This window comes from Pseudophryne corroboree, chromosome 3, assembly GCF_028390025.1.
Source record: "Pseudophryne corroboree isolate aPseCor3 chromosome 3, aPseCor3.hap2, whole genome shotgun sequence".
NCBI classification, from domain to species: domain Eukaryota; kingdom Metazoa; phylum Chordata; class Amphibia; order Anura; family Myobatrachidae; genus Pseudophryne; species Pseudophryne corroboree.
Window position 1 is genome coordinate 53,849,068 of NC_086446.1, and position 20,935 is coordinate 53,870,002.

Below are 20,935 nucleotides of genomic sequence, written 5' to 3' on the forward strand. Positions count from 1 at the left end.
TCATAATGATTGGTCTGGTATTCAGATGTGTTCGAATTTTAATGAATTGCCAGCAAAGTACCAAATTAATGAGTTTGAGGAGCGAGGGCATTGTAACAACAACTAGTTTAATTTATGACCCATCAATTGTGACAATGTTGTGATGAGATGTGATTCCACGGTCCGTTTCTTTCACCCGTTTCTCTTTTGTTTTTCTCCAAGGTAAAAAGACATCTACTCGGAAGAAGAATTTGATGACCCATTATACAGACCATTGATGAACTGTTTCACCGACAATTGGTGAACCCTTAGAGACTGTAATTTTTATGGACACTTGAAGAGCTTTGCTTGCCATTTACAGCAAAGATATAGCAACCAGGACCAGACATCAACAAGACATCAACAAGACTCCAACCAACGCCCGAAGACGACCACATACATAATCATACGAATGCATTTATAACGCATGTTTCTTATCTTCATCTCTACTATCTTCGGGTAGTGACACACATAGTCGACAGGTGATATAGACTCATATAGTAGCACTCACATATTTCCCCCCTTCATGTATCATCAACTAATGTGCACCCCATTTGTTGGAACTAAAAAGCCGAAAAGAGCTTGGTAGAGTTTGTTAGCCCATTTACAGACCCTTAATACGGGATAAGAAGGATTCAATGTATACTTCGCAATACCTCGAAGCTTGGTTTAGAACACGTACGGCACGATGATACATGACCCCTCAGACATGGATTTCATACATACATGCTTTTACTATCTCATTAGGTCATACATTTCCCACCTTCTCCTCTCCTCCCTACTCCCAATCATAAATAGATAAGTTCATGGTATTATATATTTTTCAGCTTGAAGTGTTTAGATAGTGGCAGTTATTATTGACTGCCAAAGGGTGGACTGTCAAAGTCGAAAAATATCATGATTCACATGCCTTGTACTAACCCCATGCACATGCCCGCTGCGTGTGCACACACTCTGCCGTGCGTACGCATATTCGCACTTAGCATAATGGAGCTCCTACGGCCGTGCGCTTTGGTGCGTGGTATGCGCATTTACGGTAGAGTTTGTGAGCATGTAGTGGGCGATTCAATATCAATATATTTAACCCATATAGTGTGTTTTGTAGATAATATTCCCCTTAACAGTGTCAGCAAGTATGTTTAGTGTAAATGATTCTTGGACAGAGGAATTCCTCTTTGCATGATAGGAAGGGTCAGAGAAAGGTCGAAAGGTGGTGTTTAGTGTCTAGCTGAAGAGCATTTTAATGGTAACATTTCAGTGTTGGTTAGGAACAGATCGCTCGCTTCTGCGTATAGTTATGTACAAAAGTAGTTTATAGACATTTACTGTATTTGCAGTTTATTACAGATACGGCGGGAATCCTGAGGATACCTCCCACCTGGGCAGTTGGAAATAGACACAGCCCACCTGCTTAAACCCACCTATGACCTTTTGTTATAATGCAGAGACACATTCCTGTGTCCAATGAACAATGAGATTAAAGGGACCATTGTATTGTTACTGTATGCTGTGTATATAAGACCACCATCCCTGGGCCAGTCACTCACTCTCTCTGCAAGGTTTTCACATTGAAGACTGAGGGCTGGACTCCTGGAACGCGCTTGCGAATCATTCCCACGTGTGTAAGTTCTCTGTAGCCATTTTGTTATCCTTTTGTGTATGCCATTCATTCTCATTCTGTTTGCTTGTATTTGCGATCGCTTTGCTAATGTTTATACTTTTCCTCGTTATTCTGTTTAGATATTGATGTTAGGACTGTAGTGTATAAGCTGTATTGTTTTTCCCCTTTTTATACTAAAAGAATCATCCACTTGGTGTTAGAGCCGGAGTGGTTTTTAAACTCATACCAGGTCTTGTGTATTCTCAATTTACTATAAAGGGTCTCACTTAGCGTATTAACCGCTCATAAAGTATTCACAGTGTTTAATGTTTAAGTGTTATACCATACAGTACGTGGTTATTAAGGTTCTCAGTGTAAGCATATTCTAACTGTGTTTAAGGTCTAAAAGGTTATCAACTGCATGTGCGCTCGCTGTGTGTATTCCGTACACTCAGCGCAGCGTGTGTACGCAACGTGCCGTACCACGTACGGTACTCTGTACGCAAATAGCGTGCAAAGTGCGTAGCACGTGCACGTGGTCTAGCGGTCATAACGGCTCCACGGTATTAGTACATAGCTTTATGTTTTAAGGTAATATTTGACATTATCAACGCCATGCAGCAGGAGATGCCTGGTGTGAGTCAGTTGGCAGCTCTGATAGTGTCGGGTGCCTATTTTGCCGTAAATGCATGATATTTGCATTGCTATGTGACTAGTAAGCACAAACAGCTTCTGCGGATTACAATGATATGCAGCATGCCTATATTCTGTGTGTGACTGTATCTGCATACGAAATGCTACGTTACAGTAATTTCCAGTAATACACTGCTTGAACCAACTTACAAATACTTTCAGTAGAAAAGAATACAACACGGAAATTGACTAAGAATCGTGTTTTAAACACGGAGTATATTCAGACCAAAATACACTCTGCCAATAGACGTCCCCCGTAGCATCAAGTTTGCAATAACCTGCAAAGATCAGTGTGATCTGTTCAATGTTTCTCTGTGTAATATTAAAGAAATAGTTAAAAATCAGAAACAGACTGCTTATTGGCTAACAGGTAGGCCACTGACAGCTAATCACTGTCCTGTAACCATGGTAGCAGATACTGATTGGTTGACAACCATAAAAGTGATGGGCACTGATGGGCATTTTACTTACGGGAAAAGCTCTATGGGCCTCATTTAGACCCGATTGCCCACTAGCTGTTTTTGCAGCGGTGTGATCGGGTCTGAACTGCGCATGCGTATGCACCGCAACGGGGATCGCCGGACAGCGATGGATTTTATGAAGAAAGCGATCGCACCAGCGATCACAAGAAGATTGACAGGAAGAGGGCGTTTGATGGCGGCAACTGACCATTTTTAAGGAGTGTCTGGGAGAACGCAGGCGTGCCCAGCCGTTCGGAAGGAGGGTTTCTAACATCAGCATCGGTCTGGATTGTTGCAGCAGCTGAGTAAGTCCTGAGCTGTGCAGAGACTGCGCAAACATTTGTTTGTGCAGCTCTCTGTATATCCGTTTGCACCCCTGCACACCGATTACCCCCTCCCCCTTTAGGCGGTATTTACCTGGTCACAGCAGTGAAAAAAAACGACTGCGTGCGATAAGGTCTAAATCACCCCCTATATGTGCATATACAAATGTAGCTAATCATTGAGCTCTCTACCCTTACATAGAAAGGTAGATAATTCTAAGATAGAGAATTCTAACTATTTGAAGCTTATCTTGTACTTTGTGAAAAAATGATCAGCATTGCGGATGAGCAGATGTATGTAGTGTGTGACTGCAAGGCATTAGATGTGTGGCTGCACATTACATAGATATGCTGAATTGCAATGCTGATTATTATTTTTGTTACAAAGTACAAATAGGTTCATAGTGTTAAGGGGGGTACTCACGGAGCGATATTCTAAGCAATCTGACTAGATTGCTTAGAATATCGGCAGGATCGCTCCGTGTGTAGCCCCCTCGGCGATAGCGATGCGCGGCCCCGCACATCGCTATCGCCGCTGCTAGATTGGCCTGCATGCAGGCCAATCTAGCGGGTCGCTCACTTCACCCGCTGGGTGAAGTGAGCGGCCCCCCGTCTCCCCCCGCACGCTCAGCACAGATCGCGCTGTGCTGAGCGGCAGGAGAGATGTGTGCTGAGCGGTTCGCTCAGCACACATCTCTCCAGCGTCGGCCCGTGGGTACTGGGCTTTAGGAATCTCATATTTTGTATACAGGATCAAATACTGTAGACCAATGACTAGGGTGTTTGACTGGAATGCAACAGGTTACAGGTTTGAATCCTGGGTATGGAAGTATATTGAAATGTGATATTCATAATGGGCATTGTAACTAAATAACAGCGGGTTCTCAAGTTAAGTGCATGAATGTGGTATAAAGAGGATTTGTGTCCAAATCCATTTTCTTGTAGTGTTCTCTAAAAATGTGCGTATATATATATATATATATATATATATATACAGTATGTCTTAATGTAAGAAAATATGAATCCAGGGTTCTTGGCGTTACCCGAGGAGAACCCTTAGCAGATACGGTAAAAAGTGACAGGACTATTTTTGTAGTTTATAAAATTCTACACACTGGAGGTGCAATCCAACTTTTTATACGATTATTCTTTGGACGTTATCCTTCACGCAACACAAGCCGCGCATCTGTAATGACATTATAATGTCAACCCCTTTTTCATCCCCTTAGGGGAGGTTTATTAAAATTCTGATTACGTCGTTTTCCCATTTCCCACCTGAAGAATACCTATGTTACATTTTAGTTCCCTAACATGTGAAAAAGTAAGAGAATTAGTGATGAGTGCGTGAGGGCTGCGTTTCTACCCATTCTTCGCACAGGAGTTTCTTATTTTCACGGTTGTAAATATAAATGAGTGTAAAAAATTGTTAAATCTATAGAGATGTACATTTGAAACATGTTAATGTAAGTAAATATGAATCCATGGTTCTTGGTGTTACCCGAGGAGCCCCCGTAGCAGATACAGTAAAAAGTGACAGGACCATTTTTGTAGTTTATTAAGTTCTACACACTAGAGGTGCAATCCAAATCTTGATCCGATTGCCCATTTGGGCGTAATCATTCACGCAATGCAAGCCACGCATTGGTAACAACATCATTATGTCAATCCCCTTAGGAAAAGTTTATTAACTCTACCTTTGTTACATTTTTAGCTTACTAACATATTGGGAAGTAAGAGAATTAGTGATGAGTCAGTGAGTGAGTGAGTGAGGGCTATCGCATATATAGCCAGAGTTGCTGGCATTACTTCCCTGCAAGTGGAGCCTGGTGCTGGTTCTAAAAATATGGGGCACTCACTGCTAGTTCATTAAATACAGGGGACCCCTTACACATTTTTTTCCTGCAATTTTTGACTTAGGGCCAGCTCTTTTTTCTTCTGATTTTTAGCTTCTTTTTACTTTTACAGAGGATTGAACTGCGCAGATCACCCTGATCTGTGCAGACTTCTCAAAACATGCTACTCACATGCAGGACTAAAGAGTTAGCCACAAACACAGCTGAACACTCACACTATTAAAGACGATTGCTTAAACCATCGGCAAACATTATTTTGTTAAACACAATTCTTAGTAAATTTGAGTGTTTGGTTTTAAAAAAAACTCTCATGTATCTCTGCAATGCAGATCTTATTTAAATCTGGACCAAAGACGATTGTTAGTAAATTTACCTCCTGTTGACTGCTCTTTACCCACATCATCTCTCTATGTGTCTCCTCTCACCTGGGGGTAAATTTACTAAGATGGGAGTTCTATTTAAGATGGGATGTTGCCTATAGCAACCAATCAGATTCTACTTCTCATTTATCTAGCACCTTCTAGAAGATAATACCTGAAATCTGATTGGTTGCTATGGGCAACATCCCATCTTAAATAGAACTCCTATCTAAGTAAATTTACCCCCTGGTGTCAGGGACGTAACTACATGTGTGCCAGGTGTGCCTGGCACACAGCGCAGTCACCCTGAGGGCGCAACTGGCCACATCCCCGTTCCAAAGGGACTTTAGTCAGTGGCATTGTAATGAGTCAATGCTGTCTGCCATAATGTGTAAAATGGGGATGCTGTCTGCCGTAATGTGTAAAAAGGGAGACTCTGCCGTAATGTGTAAAAAGGGGGACTCTGCCGTAATGTGTAAAAAGGGGCTCTACCTGGTGTAGTGGCGCTGCTGTCCAGCGTAATTTGAATAATGGAGACTACTGTGCACTGTAATAAGGATTGGTAATATTTTGTGGCCACACTTATACCCCATGAAGCCACGCCCCTATATTTCTGACGCTCGCATACGGCGCACACTGACCCTATTTTACATATGGTGTGGGGGGGGGCGCAGATGCCATTTCTTGTACACAGTGCTAAAATGTCTAGTTACGGCACTGCCTGGTGTCTGCTCTCTCTCCATATCCTCTCATTCAGTGTCTGCTCTCGCTCCCTGCATAATTCTCTCTTGGTGTCTCTTCTGCATCCTTGAATCCTCTCCCCTGGCATCTCCTATCACTCACTGCATTCTCTTCCCTGGTACCTCCTCTCCCTTCATGCTTCCTCTTCCATTATCTCCTCTCCCTCTCTGTATTCTATCCTACATTATCTGCTCCTTTCCCTCATCCTCTATCCGATGTCTGTTGCCTCCCTACATGATTTCCTGTGGTGTCTCCTCTCCCTCCACCACATCCCTTCCCCTTGTGTTTACTCACCATCCCTTCATTCTCTTCCCTGATATCTGCTCCATCACCACATAATCACCCCCAGTACTACCTCTCATCACTGGATCCACTAACATGGTGTCTCCTCTCCTACGGGAAGCGGTTAATGTACCGGCCACCAGAACCCTGACGTCAGAATCCCAACAGCCGGCCACCCAGACCATAATAAGTACAGCGTGGATTAGGTTTACAGCTGGAGAGGGGTGGTAGTGTAGCAGAAACCCAGGGGTGGGGTGGGGTGGGGGGGGGGTAGGTTTAGGCTGTGCCCCGGGAGATGTTAGGGTTAGGCTGCGGGGGTGGGGGTGGGGAGGTAGGGTTAGGCACCACGAGAGGGCGGTTAGGGTTAGGCACTAAATCATACCCTCCAACTGTACCTTTTTGGCAGGTACAGTACCTTTTTTTATGGTCTGTACCGGTTTTTGACTCTGAAACCTTCCATTGAAAGTATAGGAAAAAGGTGTGGCACCCGCTTTTTGAATTTGTACCGATTTTTATGAGTAAAATGTTGGAGGGTATGACTAAACTCACCACCGTCTATATTATAAACACCAGAATCCCAAACGCTGGCAAATTATACTGAACCCCTCCCCACACCCTTTCCCCTGATGTGTCTCCTCGTTACCTCTGCACGCTCTACCCTGGTACCCTGTACCTTCATGCTTTCTCTCCTTCAGTGTATCCTCTTGCTCTCTGCATCCTCTACCCTGGTGTATGCTTCCTTCCTGCATCCTCTACCCTGGTGTATGTTTCCTTCCTGCATCCTCTACCCTGGTGTATGCTCCTTCCTGCATCCTCTACCCTGGTGTATGCTTCCTTCCTGCATCCTTTACCCAGGTGTCTGTTGCCTCCATATATTTTGTCTCTTGCTGTCTGCTCACTCCCTGTATCCTCACCCTGGTTTTTGGTCTTTCCCATATTATCTATCCCGGTGTCTTGTTATCCTCCCCACATCCTCTCCCTTGGTGTTCCCTCTCCCTGACCGCATCCTCTCCCTGCTTTTTCCTCTCCATCCCTGAATCTTCACTTCCGGTGTCTGCTTTCCAGCTCCACATCCTACCCCCGAGCGTATGTTCTCTCCCTGCATCATCTCCGCACATTATCCTTTCCATTGTCTTCGCTCTCCTCACATCCTTTCCCCTGGTGTCTCCTCTGCTTTCCTTCATCCTGTGCCCAGATGTCTGCTTCCCACATTCTCTTTGCATGTGTCTGTTCTTGCAACCTCAACCATGGTGTCTGCTTTGTCCCAGCATCCTCTTCTCCAGTGTCTCTGCTCCCTTTCTACATACTGTCCCCCAGTGTCTCCTCTGCCTCACTGCATCCTCTCCCCTGTTGTCTGCTCTCTTCCCACATCCTTCTGCTGGTGCCAGCTCTCTTCCCATATACTCTCCATGGGGTATACTCTAACTTCTTGCATCCTCTCCCGTGGTGTCTCCTCTCCACATTCTGTCCAGCAGTGTCTGTCCCCTCTTTGCATTCTCTCCTCTGATGTCTTTTCCTCACTGCATTCTCTCCCTGATATCTCCTCTCCCTTTATGCATCCTCCCTCTGTTGTCTTTTCCTCCATGTATCCTGTTCCCTGTTGTCTGCTGTTTCCCTGCATCTACTGCCCCCAGTGTCTCCTCTCCCTCCCTGCATCCTTTCCCCTGGGGCGGGATATACTAAAGAAAAAAATGTGGTAAAACCCCTGTTTTGGGGGATTTTACAGCATTTTCAAATATACTAAGACCCGGCTGCCGGTTTTTCACCGCCCAGGGTGTCGCCATCTCTGGATGGCGATACCCTATAGAAGCCTATGGGCTTCTTATTTCCAGCCGCTGCAAACCCACTGCCTCTGTCACCCCCCGCCGCAGATGCCGACCCCTCTCTTCACCGGCATACCTTCCTCCAGGCAGCCTGGACCCGGAAAGGTAAATTCCTCCTCCCTCCTAGCAACGCAGCTGGAGGTCCTTCCGGGTGCAGGGGGGAGGAGGGGGTGCCAGGGACAGCCTGCTGCCTTGTTTCCGGCAGCTGAGGAGCAAGGAGAGCCCAGGGAGGTGACGGAGACCCCCCCGCACACCACAGGGGGCCTCCGTCACCACATTGCGATGTTGATTGCATATGTTAGTACATATGCGTTCAACATCGCTGTGATGGGCAGCGAGGGGCGGCGATGTATGTTAATACATCCCGCCCCTGGTGTCTTATCTCCCTCCCTTTATCCTCTACCACAGGCAGTATGGGCACAAGTGGCTGTGGATGCTGTGGAGCCTGGAAGTATGAGAAATAATCAAGGAGCAAGGGCGTAGCTACCATAGGTGCAGGCAGTGCAGCTGCTATGGGGCCCAGAGATGAGAGGGGCCCACCTTCCCTGTCAAAATTACATGTGTAATATAATTTTTTTTGCCATTGTCCTTTCAAATATTTTCCTGCCCCTGGACCTGCTCATTGTAGTGTGGTATAAAATGAACAGGAGGGCATTTTAATGTTATATAATATGAACCAGGGCACTGTAATGAGGCACAATATGAACGGAAAGCATTATATATCATAATGTGAATTGGGGGTACTGTGCGGCATAATGTGTACTGGCAGCTCTGAAATGTGACTTAGGGTGAACTTAAGCACTACTACGATTTATAAAAGAAACTAGGGCATTACTATGGGGTATAACATTAAATAAGGCTCTACTGTGGTTCAGAAAATGAACTAGGGCACTATATTAGGGCATAAAATTAACACCTGCTGCAGAGAAGTGTCTCTCTAGAAACATTGGGACGGGACCTCTTCAAAATGTTGCTATGGGGCCAACAAAGTTATGGCTATGCCCCTGGCAAGGAGCCTGGAGGGCATACATTGGTACAGGTGCAGTGCAGCCTGGACAGGAGGAATGACTGAAATGGAGGTAGTGAGCCACTGCAGAGGCCACGGCATGGAGGGATATGAAGAAGCCATATAGAAATTATCTGGGAAGAATTGTAACCAGGAGATACAGATATAGCCACGCTCATCTATGCCGCGATGCGACTGATCGCAGTGGGCGTTCACTCCATAGGCTAACATGGAGTGTGTGTATATACGCACACGTATACGCAGCGGGCACACTTGCTGTGCAATTACTGCCATGCAAAAAACATCTGTATCAATGAATGATGAATGAGTTTCTTACTTAAAAATTATAATTTTTCTCCGCAGATGCTGTGATTTGCTCTGCAAATCTATGAGCCTGCACCACAAAATAGAATTTGTGCTGTGCTTGTCCACTTTCATAGCTTCTTATTGTATTAAAGTTATTTCTATATACTGTTAAGCTTGAGAAACACAAATATCACCCATTGATCTGCCAACAGTATGTCTTTAAATTATATTGTAAGATTTCTGGGTCTTATACTTTAATTAGTGATTCAAGGGGTTATTTATGAATTTTATTGCGCCTGCTTGCAAGAAAGGTGGTTGGGCCCACCCCAGGGGTGTATAAGGTCAGATGGGACCCATGTGCAACACAATACCAGAATCAGAATCAGAATCAGCTTTATTGGCGAGGTGTACTCACGTACACTAGGAATTATTTGTGGTACAATGCATGACCAAGCAGCAACATGAAGGGGGAATACATAGCATAAGAAGGGTGAAAAACGTAGCATACATTACATACATTACACGTATGAGTTGATACTGCACATTGCAACTGTACAATAGACTCAACATATTAGACATATTATACCTATAAGACTAAAAACGAAGGCTGCTTGGCAGAGCAGCACCGAGGCAGCCATCCGCGGCGCCAACTAGAACTCAAACAATGCACATACCCAATACCCAATACCCAATGTGTTATAAAGTTACACTGATGGGGTAACACATCTGACCTACAGTATATACTCTCCAGTCTCCCATTGTCTTATATATGCTCCCCCAATATTCTCCCCTTGCCCTAGGAGCAGGGCTCACTACAAGTTGCAGTGTCTATTCAGTGAGGGTCTGGTCTTCATATCAACTCCCTTTCTGCTAACCCCATTGGAAGGAGCTCTGTACAGAGTATTGGAGATGAGGTCACTCGTTTTCTTATCAGTAGTGTGAGCTAGGTAAAGGTTAATGGTAGGGGCAGATTTGGAAAACATGCATTAAACAGATCTTAACTTCCTATGAAATTATTCTCCTTCTACCTGATGCTACAAAAGTCTTAAGCCCTGTTGCTGCATTTCCACGCTCTGCAACATAATGGCACTGTTTTGCAAACAGACACTATTTCCATAGATACCACTATTTACAGCCATACAAGCTAGGCTAACCATCACCTGTAATGTATTTTGTCAGCTTCCTGATCAGCCCACAGAATTGCATTTGGTTTCCACCAATCACAACCCCTATTTTCTCTTGAAAGCTAAGTGTTCATCAGTACTCCATTGTCCCAAGGTCTTGTGTGCAGTAGTACAGGGTTATATCAAATCTGGTGCTTAGAGATAAGTAATAGACTGAGGGGGGATGTATCAAGCAGTGTAATGAGTGGAGTGGAGTGGAGACGTGAACAAGTGGAGAAGTTGACCATAGCAACCAATCAGCTTCTACCTATATTTTTGAAAAATATACTTGATAAATGCTACCTCATAGCTGGTTGCTATGGGCCAATTCTTCAGTTGTCCGCTTCAGTATGTAGTGATTATATGGATATTCAAAATGGACCTTCACAATGTACTATTTTCCACTTTACTACTCTTTACACTGATTGATAAATCTCTCCCAACACCATGAGCAGTAGATATGGTGATATTAGGTATACTAGAAATGAGACAACATACTGTAGAATGGAAATAATTATCAGGTATAGTCTATTTAAGGTGGGTGCTTACAGAATAGACTGTGTAACACACTGGAGGTCAAGGCTGGGCTGTCTCTTCATATGCACTTAATGGCCACGAGTCTAGGGGCCCAGGCTGGTTCGGCAGGTAAACCCCCCATAACATGCCGCTGTGGCTAGTAAACCCCCCCCCCCCTCCCACAGTAGCATGCTGCCATGGATGGTAAGATGTCCCCCTGTACCTTGCAACATCAGCCTCCTGACATGCATCTCCGCCAAAGCAGTACCCATGGGGATTTGAAAACTGGCTTGCCAGGCGAGATCCTCTTTACTCTGGCTGACCCGACTCTCAGTAGCCGCAGCCCACTGGTAAGGTACAGTAGCACTTGCCTACCCTGCATTTCGCTAGCGTTATAAAAACCTGAACACTGACGCCTACCCTGCATTGTCATCTATTGTTAAACAAATAGATCCCTGAAGCTAGTAGGTGGGTAAGAGTGTGGGCTTCTAGCAGTAGATATGCACACAGTCATGGCTTGAGAACAACAGCCATGCACACGGTCAGTAAATGGGTGGGTAAAGGCCCCAGTGGCTTACACTGCAGATACACTGTAATACTGGGATGAGAGGGTTTTGGTTCCCAGGAAACTGAACACCCCTCCCCCCCCATTCCTGAAGTTTGCGATCCGAGCCGGGATCCGAGTTCGGCTTGGGACTTCCCGCCTTACTCGGATCCCAAAATGAGGCAAAACGTCATCATCCCACTGTCGGATTCTCAGGGGTTTTTGATTCTTTATAAGTCCCCGGTGATCAGCGACATCTTCACTTCGGCATTGGAGAGTGTACTGGACGGACGTGTCTGTCTCCAGTACTGTGTCTGGCGTGGCATGGGGCGGGTGCTCTGTATGTTGTAAATGAAAGGGGTGCTCTCTCTGCCTGCTGTATCTGAAATAGGGGTGCTCTCTGCCTACTTTATCTGAAAGGGGTGCTCTCTCTGTCTGCTGTATCTGAAAGGGGTGCTCTCTCTGTCTGCTGTATCTGAAAGGGGTGCTCTCTCTGTCTGCTGTATCTGAAAGGGGTGCTCTCTCTGTCTGCTGTATCTGAAAAAGGGGTGCTCTCTCTGTCTGCTGTATCTGAAAGGGGTGCTCTCTCTGTCTGCTGTATCTGAAAAAGGGGTGCTCCCTCTGTCTGCTAAGTCTAAAAGGGGTGCGCTCTTTGTCTGTTGTATCTGAAAAAGGGGTGCTCTCTGTCTGCTGTATCTAAATAAGGGGGCTCACTCTGTCTACTGTATCTGAAAAAGGGGTGCTCTCTCTCTGTCTGCTGTATCTGAAAGGGGAGCTCTCTCTCTCTCTCTCTCTGCTGCATCTGAAAAAGGGGTGCTCTCTCTGATTTATCTGAAAAGGGGGTGCTGTCTGCTGTATCTGAAAGGGGTGCTCTCTCTGTCTACTGTATCTGAAAAAGGGGTGCTCTCTCTGTCAGCTGAGTCTGAAAAAGTGGTGCTCTCTCTGTCTGCTGTATCTGAAAGGAGTGATCTGTCTGTCCATCAAGGGGCTCTGCCCTTGTGTAAATTTAAATAATAAAAGCTAAAAAGAAAAAGCCTAAAATTATATTGTAAAAAATATATATTTATTTTTGTTTGTACTGTAACCCAGTGTACTATACAATTTTTATTTTATTTTCAAGAGTACTGTGACACTGCTGGTCAGACCACAGTATATTATTTCCTACTCATAAATGCATTGTGTGATGCTGTCGGTGAAGTCAACCGCAGTGTGTAATTATTATATATATTTCTGACTCATTTGTGCGACAATGTAACCGCTGGTGTGTGATATAAAAAATACTTCTACATATTTCTGACTCATTTGTGCGACGGTGTCTGTGAAGGTCAACCACAATGTGTAATTATACAGTATATAATTCTGACTCATTTGTGCAACACTGTAGCCACTGGTGTATGATTTAAAAAAATAATACATATTTTTTGCTCATTTGTGCACTGTAACCGCAGTGTGTGATATAAAAAATAATATATATATTTTGATTTAAATTAATATTTTGCGCTGTGTCATCCCAGTATACAGTACATCCAGAGACTGCGGCTGCTACATCCATCTATTGGTGTTCTGTCAGTCACCCCCCCCCCCCCCCCCCCCAATAAAAAAAAAAAAAAAAAACAACATCTTTTTTTTAAAATAGATTATGCCGTATCCTCCCAGTATACATTCAGGTGTGCTCCGTCCATTTCAGGGTGCTGATATTCTTATGTTATAGCTTATTGTCCTATTTTCATAATTCTTCTTATCACCACATTGTGATTAATTCAAATTAATATTATTAATATTATTAATAATAATAATTATAAATTAACTAAATTAAATTAATATACCTTTACTCTCCACACTTGTATAGCGAACCTTCTGCATATCAGAGATATCTTTGAGGAACAGAAGAACTTGATCAAAAATAAATTAAAATGATGATTACAGCATCTAAAATATTGTCTTTTTTATTCTTCTTTGCCATAATCATCTTTTTGTGAACTGAAATCTTGAGCCTCTCCTAATGCATCATTTTTTTAAATACATTCTTTTTTTTTTTTTTTTAAATGTGCTGTATCCTCCCAGTATACATCCAGGCATGCTCTGTCCATTTCAGGGTGCTGTGTCCGTAGCTCATATTATTATGTTATAACTTATTGTTTTATTCTCATAATTCTTCTTATCACCGCATTGAAGATTAATTAAAATTAATATTATTCAAAATAATTAGAATGTGATTAATTCAAATTAATATTAATAATAATTATAAATTAACTAAATTTAAATTAAATTAAATTAATATAACTAAACTCTCCACACTTGTACAGTGAACCTTGTGCATATCAAAGATATATTTGAGGAACAGAAAAACATAATCAAAAATAAATTAAAATCATGATTACAGTATCTAAAATATTTTCTTTGTTTATTCTTCTTTGCCTTAATCATCTTTTTTGTGAACTGAAATCTTGAGCCTTGCCTAATGCATTGTTTTTTTTTTTTTTAAATACATTCTTTTTAAATATTTTGTGCTGTATCTTCCCAGTATACATCCAGGTGTGCTCCATCCATTTCAGGGTGCTGTGTCCATAGGTCATATTCTTATGTTATAACTTAGGGGGTAATTCATACCTGATCGTAGCAGCAATTTGGTTAGCAGATGGGCAAGACCATGGTGGTCATTCCGAGATGTTCGTTCGCTGCTATTTTTAGCAGAATTGCTAATAGGCTAAAATCCGGAAGTTCTGCGCATGCGTATGCACTGCAGGGCGCACGTGCTAAGCAATTTCACACAAAACTATGCAATTTTACTCACGGGCGAACAAAGCTTTTCAGTTGCTCTGTTGATCGGAGAATGATTGACAGGAAGTGGGTGTTTCTGGGTGGTAACTGAGTGTTTTCCGGGAGTGTGCTAAAAAACGCAGGCGTGCCAGCAGAAAACACAGGAGTGGCTGGAGAAACAGGGGAGTGGCTGGCCGGATGCTGGGTGTGTTTGTGACGTCAAACCAGGAACTAAATGGACTGAGGTGATCGCAATCTAGGAGTAGGTCTGGAGCTACTCAGAAACTGCAAGGAAATACTTAATAGCAGAATTGCTAATCTTTCGTTAGCAATTCTGCTATGCTAAGATACACTCCCAGAGGGCGGCGGCTTTGCATTTGCATTGCTGCTAAAAGTAGCTAGCGAGCGAACAGCTCAGAATGACCACCCATATGCAGTGCAGGAGAGGCAGATATAACATGTGTAGAGAGAGTTAGATTTGGGTGGGTTATTTTGTTTCTGTGCAGGGTAAATATTGGCTGCTTTATTTTTACACTGCAATTTAGATTTCAGTTTGAACACACCCCACCCAAATCTAACTCTCTCTGCACGTTATATCTGCCTCCCCTGCACTGGACATGGTTTTGCCCATCTGCTAACAAAATTGCTGCTATAGTCAGGTCTGAGTTACCCCTTATTGTCCTATTTTCATAATTCTTCTTATCAACACATTGTGATTAATTCAAATTAATATTATTATTAATAATAATTATAAGTTAACTAAATTTACATTAAATTAATATAACTAAACTCTCCACACTTACATAGTCAACCTTCTGCATATCAAATATATCTTTGAGGAACAGAAGAACTTTATCCTAATTTTCAAATAATTTTACCAGATGATTACAGCATTTAAAAATATATTGTTAACTGCCACGTATTTGATCCCCACTGCTGTCGCTTAGCTTAGTCATCCAGCTACCTCGATGCAACCTTTGGCCTAAACTGGATAAAAACATTATTGTGAGCTGTGATGTGTTCAGAATAGACTGGAAATTAGTGGAAATTAATGTTATTGAGGTTTTAATACTGTAGGAACAAAAACACCCCCAAATTATGTTATTTTAGCTGCTTTTATGATTTAAAAAAAAAATATACAGAACCAAAACCCGCAAGGGCAGTTTTGGCAAAATCAATACAGATGCAAAACACGATGGAGATACAGATCCAAAACCAAAACCCAAAAAATGGCCCAAAAGTAATACCAATAAAAACAAAAACATACAAAAAAAAGAAAAGAGTTCCTGAAATTTACATTCAGATGACCTAAAAGTTAATAAGTTGTAATTTTTCAGTGATTTTGTCTTATACTTGGGTGGCAGACATATAAATGCTAAGACAGTTCTTACTCAAGTTCCTGCAGGGTACAGTCTGGATGTCTCAGTCCCTCACACAGAAGCTTTATTCCAGAGTCCCCCAGAGCATTACATGACAGGTCCAGCAGGGTCAGAGAGTGGTTTGTAGTAATAACAGAGCGGAAATCAACACAGCAGGAGGAGGTCAGACCACAGTTCCGTACACTGAGGAGAGATGAGGGATCTACATTAGGTCATTTTTTTTTTGTATGAAAAGTCATAATAAAAAAAAAGAACTTCTGAACATAGAGGAGGGAAGGTGCATGTACAGTCATATAGGGCCTGACACTGAGTCACACACATGTCTGCAATGTGGCTGGATTGCAATTGGTACATTGATGCAGGGACAGATTATAGGTGGGGCGGATCGGGTGGTCGACCTGGGACCCCCACATTTTGAGGGCCCCGACACTGTGGCAAATATTGCCTCAGCCCGGCTGACCCACTCTACCTCTACCTGGCCAGTTCCTGGCAGCAGGTCACTGCAGTGCCACGATTTGCGGGTGGGAAGAGGGCAGGGCCTAATGCCGTGAAGTGCCCACCCCCATCAGAGAACTGTGTTGGAGCTTAGCCAGGCTGTAACAGGTAGTGTCTTTCCCTGTCCTTCCCTCCTTCCTTCTCTCTCTCCCCCACTCTTTTAGCACCCCTCTCACTCTTCCCCTCTCTTTGTCTCACCGTCTTTCTCTCCCTGATACTCTCTCTCTGTCTGATATGCTCTCTCTCTCCCTGACACACTCTCCCTGGCGTGCTCTCTCTCTCCCTGAAGTGCTCTCTCTCCCTCTCTGATGCGCTCTCGCTCTCTCTCAGACAAGCTCTCTCTTTCTCTCTCCTCTTGCTCTCGCTCTCTCTCTCTCCCTGATGTGCTCTCTTTCCCTCCCTGATGCGCTCTCGCTCTCTCTCAGACAAGCTCTCTCTTTCTCTCTCCTCTTGCTCTCGCTCTCTTTCCCTCCCTGATGCACTCTCGCTCTCTCTCAGACAAGCTCTCTCTTTCTCTCTCCTCTTGCTCTCGCTTTCTTTCCCTCCCTGATGTGCTCTTGCTCTCTCTCTCCCTGACAGCTCTCTCTCTCCCTAATATGTTCTCGCTCTCCCCCTAACACACTCTGGGAGTAATTCAGACCTGATCACTGCTGCGCTGTTTTTGCACAGCGGGCGATCTGGCCTGAATTGTGCATGCCTATGCACCGCAATGTGCAGGTGCGACTGTCGGTAGCGACGGGGGGCACCAGGCAGCGACGGGATGGTGGAAAAAATCCCATTGCACCGACGAATGCAAGAAGATTGACAGGAAGAGGGCATTTGTGGGTGGCAACTGACGTTTTTAAGGCGTGTCCGGAAACACGCAGGAGGGACCAGGTGTTTTGTGGGAGGATTCCTGATGTCAGCCCCGGCCCCGATCATTGCAGCGGGCGAGTAAGTCCTGGGATGTGCAGAGACTGCATAAACTCCGGTTTGTGCAGCTCTCCAGGACAAGCGTTCGCTCACCTACATACAGTTAATACCCTTCACCTGTAGGTGGCGACTACTCGATCGCAGGGATGCAAAAAATGCACCCTAGTGACCAGGTCTGAATTAGGCACTCTGTTGCAAGGCAGCGGGGGACATCTTACCAGCCATGGCAGCAGTACTGTGTGGGTTATAAAATGGAGCATGGGGCATCACTGTGTAGGGCATAATATGGTGCAAGGGGCATCATTATGTGGGGAATAAAACAGTGCTGGGTCAGAGGCGGAACTAGCACCAGTGCTAGTGGGCGCCAGACAAATCTTGCCTAAGGCATCAAATTGGTAAGGCCAGATATTCAGCAGAGAACTGATAAAACACTCAGCAATGAAGGTGTTAATACCATGGTGATTTAAGATTGAGAGCTAATAGTCACAGTGTATGTACAAGGTAAGTAACTCAAAGGGCATGGGGACCATAGTGCTAATCATGAGGGCATATAAAAGCCACAAGGGGTTCAGACTGATATATAAAGGAAAAAAGAATGGGAGCGCAAAATGAATCCAGTATATTGTTTATTTAAAATATTAATGTGTCATCCACATAAAAGTGCAGTACATAAACTAGTCTAAAAATAAACAATTGATATTATATAAATATGAACAAGATTGCCATATCTCCTGAGCAAATTTGAATAGAATTAAATATCAATGAAAAGCTTTTAATAACCCTAATTAGGGCTGTATTGATGCTTCATAAAAATCAGCCGTGCGTCCACGAGCTGAAATGGTTGTGAGAAGGAGACTGATGAAAAGTGCCTTTGTTATAAGTCACTGTCCTCCTTAAATACAGTGGAATCTCATTAGTAAAGAGTGTCCCAGTATTGGACTTGCGGACAAACGTGCTGTAATGTTAGGTAGCAAAATGGATAGTGATAGTCAACTTCACTTTGTAGTATATCACCTGGTGTGGGAGCCTCTCCGTCAAAGGCGCTGTACTAAGCCGGGATATATAAAGGAACACTATAGGCATTACTCATGAATAAAGGGCTCTGATTCCAACATAACCATATAAAGGGGCATGAAGGGCTATAGCATATATAGGGGCATGAGGGATTGTGATGCCATATAAAGTGGTAGCAGGGGGTCTCATGCCATATAAAGGGAAATGAGGGGTTCTGTTATATAAAGCAGCATGATAGGGCTCTGATGCTATAATAAAGGTGATTGAGGGGCTCTGATGTCATACAGTATAAAGAGGCATGTGGGGCACCATTACAAAATTAGAAGGTCAAACCCCTTTTTATTTTTACAGAAAGGTGGTATCCTTGGGCCTGATTCCGACCATAGTAGCGATCCTTTTCAGTGATGATCTGAGAGGCAACGCAAGTGTAGCAGCTGACCACTAGCAAATAGATGCCCATCGCAACATTTTCAGCAACTGCGTACGCTGTCGCAACTGCCATTCAGATAGGAGGACTGCCTCAGTTCCTACAAGGCTGCGCAGAATAGGCGCAGGGCCTGCAATGCTTGCACCATGTTTTATGTGTACAAGATTGCAGTCGCACGCCAAGACATGCTCTGAAAATAGTCATGAAATGCCTGCATTTTTACAGACACTCCCTGTTACCACCAGCGAACGGCCTCTTCCTGTCAATCACTCTGTGGCTGATTTCTCACTGGAGCGGTGTCGCAAAGGTACTTTGGTGCATGCACACGGCAGCCATGATGATAGATAATCGCTCAGTTGTGACAGGTTGTAGTTATGTGACCGGCGGTCTCCTGACCTCCCCCTACATCCTGCCCACTTACAATCCTGACAGTCTACATGCCTACTAGCAGGAACTATTCCGACTCTTGGGTGTCCATGACACCATTGGCGTTTCTAAAATGTGTGCAGTGTGTGCGTTGCACACAGGCCCATGAGTCCCGGCGGGGCCCACACCGCACACACTGCACCCATTTCTCCTATACTTACCTTTCCGGAGTCCATCACTGACCATGTGTGGGCCCCCTCCTCTCCCGTAGCCGTCGTGCCGCTGCTAGCGCACTGACCACTAGAGTCTCTGGCACAGTGCCAGAGTCTACAGCGCAAGCGTAGGACTCCGAAAAAAATGGCGTGGCAGACTCTGACACTGTGGCCGAGTCTACAGCGCTCAGAGCACTAGCAGCAGCGCGATGGCTACGGCAGAGGAGGGGGCCCACACATGGAGTCTGCACACGGGTCCCATCCTCCCTAGAGATGCCCCTGCATGACATCCATACAGTGGGAATAGAACCTGTGGTGAGTGCAGCACGCCACCGAGCCCGCAAGGGGCTTGTTGCACTCACCCTCCTCAACGGCATACCACCGCCGGGATCCCGCCGTCGGTATGGTGACCATCTGTTTCCTGACCGCCGGGATCCCGCCGTCGGTATGGTGGCCATCTGTCTCCTGACTGACGGTCACGCATACTCAACCCGTTGTGACACCATCAAAGTTGCAACGGCATCTGAATCAGGACCCTTAAGAGTGACCTATAACAATTAGTGTTTTGCAGCAGAAAAGAAAATACTTTTTTTGTGGATCACACTGAAACAATGAATTCATTGGATTTTATTAAAATATAATTTTTATAGTTTTACACATAAAATGACCACAGAATAATAATGGTCTGTGAATGTGACCTGTTCTTTATTAGGAAAAAGTACACATTTTCTAATATAAAACATATTGGGCCGGAAATAATGAAGTCCGAGTTGGCTGGAGTCCGGGTTCCTGGCCAAACTCTGACTTTTTTTTAAAGCAGCAAGCATTTATACAGCATGGTTTTGCCTTGTACATGATTGCAGCTTTAAAAAAAAATGTCTGAGTATGAACGGGACCCCGCACCTTTGGTCAACTCGGACTTCATTACATCCGGCCCAGTATATACATACAGTGGTGTAGAGAGAGGGGGGGGGGAGGGTACAAATTACCCGGGCCCAAGTCTGATGGAGGGGCCCAGTGAGGGTCCATTAGGGACCCAGAACCCCTCCCCCTTACCTGGCAGCAGCAGCTGCAGCTCTTCTCCTAAGCCCAGCACATGCTGCTGTGTACTGGGGTGCAGTGTGGCCGTGGAGGTGCTTAAAATACAATTTTTTCAGTATTTTTTTTCTAAGAGTACATGACCACACCTCCTGTGATTAGGCCACACCCCTTGAAAAGTACCTGGGCCCAGCTTGGCTCTCGACTGCCCTGTATACATATATGTGGATCATAAGAGTATAAACAAAATTGTGGTGTTTTGTGTTTTTAACATTTTTTACACCATTTTTTTTACCCCATGCTTCGCTCGCCATGCTTCGGGTGCAGTGGCTTTGCTCGCCATGCTTCGGGTGCAGTGGCTTTGCTCGCCATGCTTCGGGTGCAGTGGCTTCGCTCGCCATGCTTCGGGTGCAGTGGCTTTGCTCGCCATGCTTCGGGCGCAGTGACTTCGCTCGCCATGCTTCGGGCGCAGTGGCTTCGCTCGCCATGCTTCGGGCGCAGTGGCTTCACTCGCCACAAGGTTACTGAAGGTAATAGTTTGTGACATGTATAGGAAATGCAGCAAAAGGTGTAAAAAAAAACTAAAAAACATGTGTCTAACATACGTTGATCTTTTGACCTTCTCGACTTTTTGACTGTCAACT

General features: G+C 44.4%; 1 protein-coding gene across 1 annotated transcript in view; it reads right to left on the minus strand.

Moving 5' to 3' along the window:
• LOC135057153 (NACHT, LRR and PYD domains-containing protein 3-like) overlaps positions 1-20,935 on the minus strand; it is a 318,674-nt gene that overhangs the window by 139,989 nt on the left and 157,750 nt on the right. Inside the window, exon 7 of the mRNA XM_063963052.1 lies at positions 15,840-16,010. Coding sequence (XP_063819122.1) covers positions 15,840-16,010 — 171 coding nt within the window. The remainder of the gene's footprint in view (positions 1-15,839; positions 16,011-20,935) is intronic.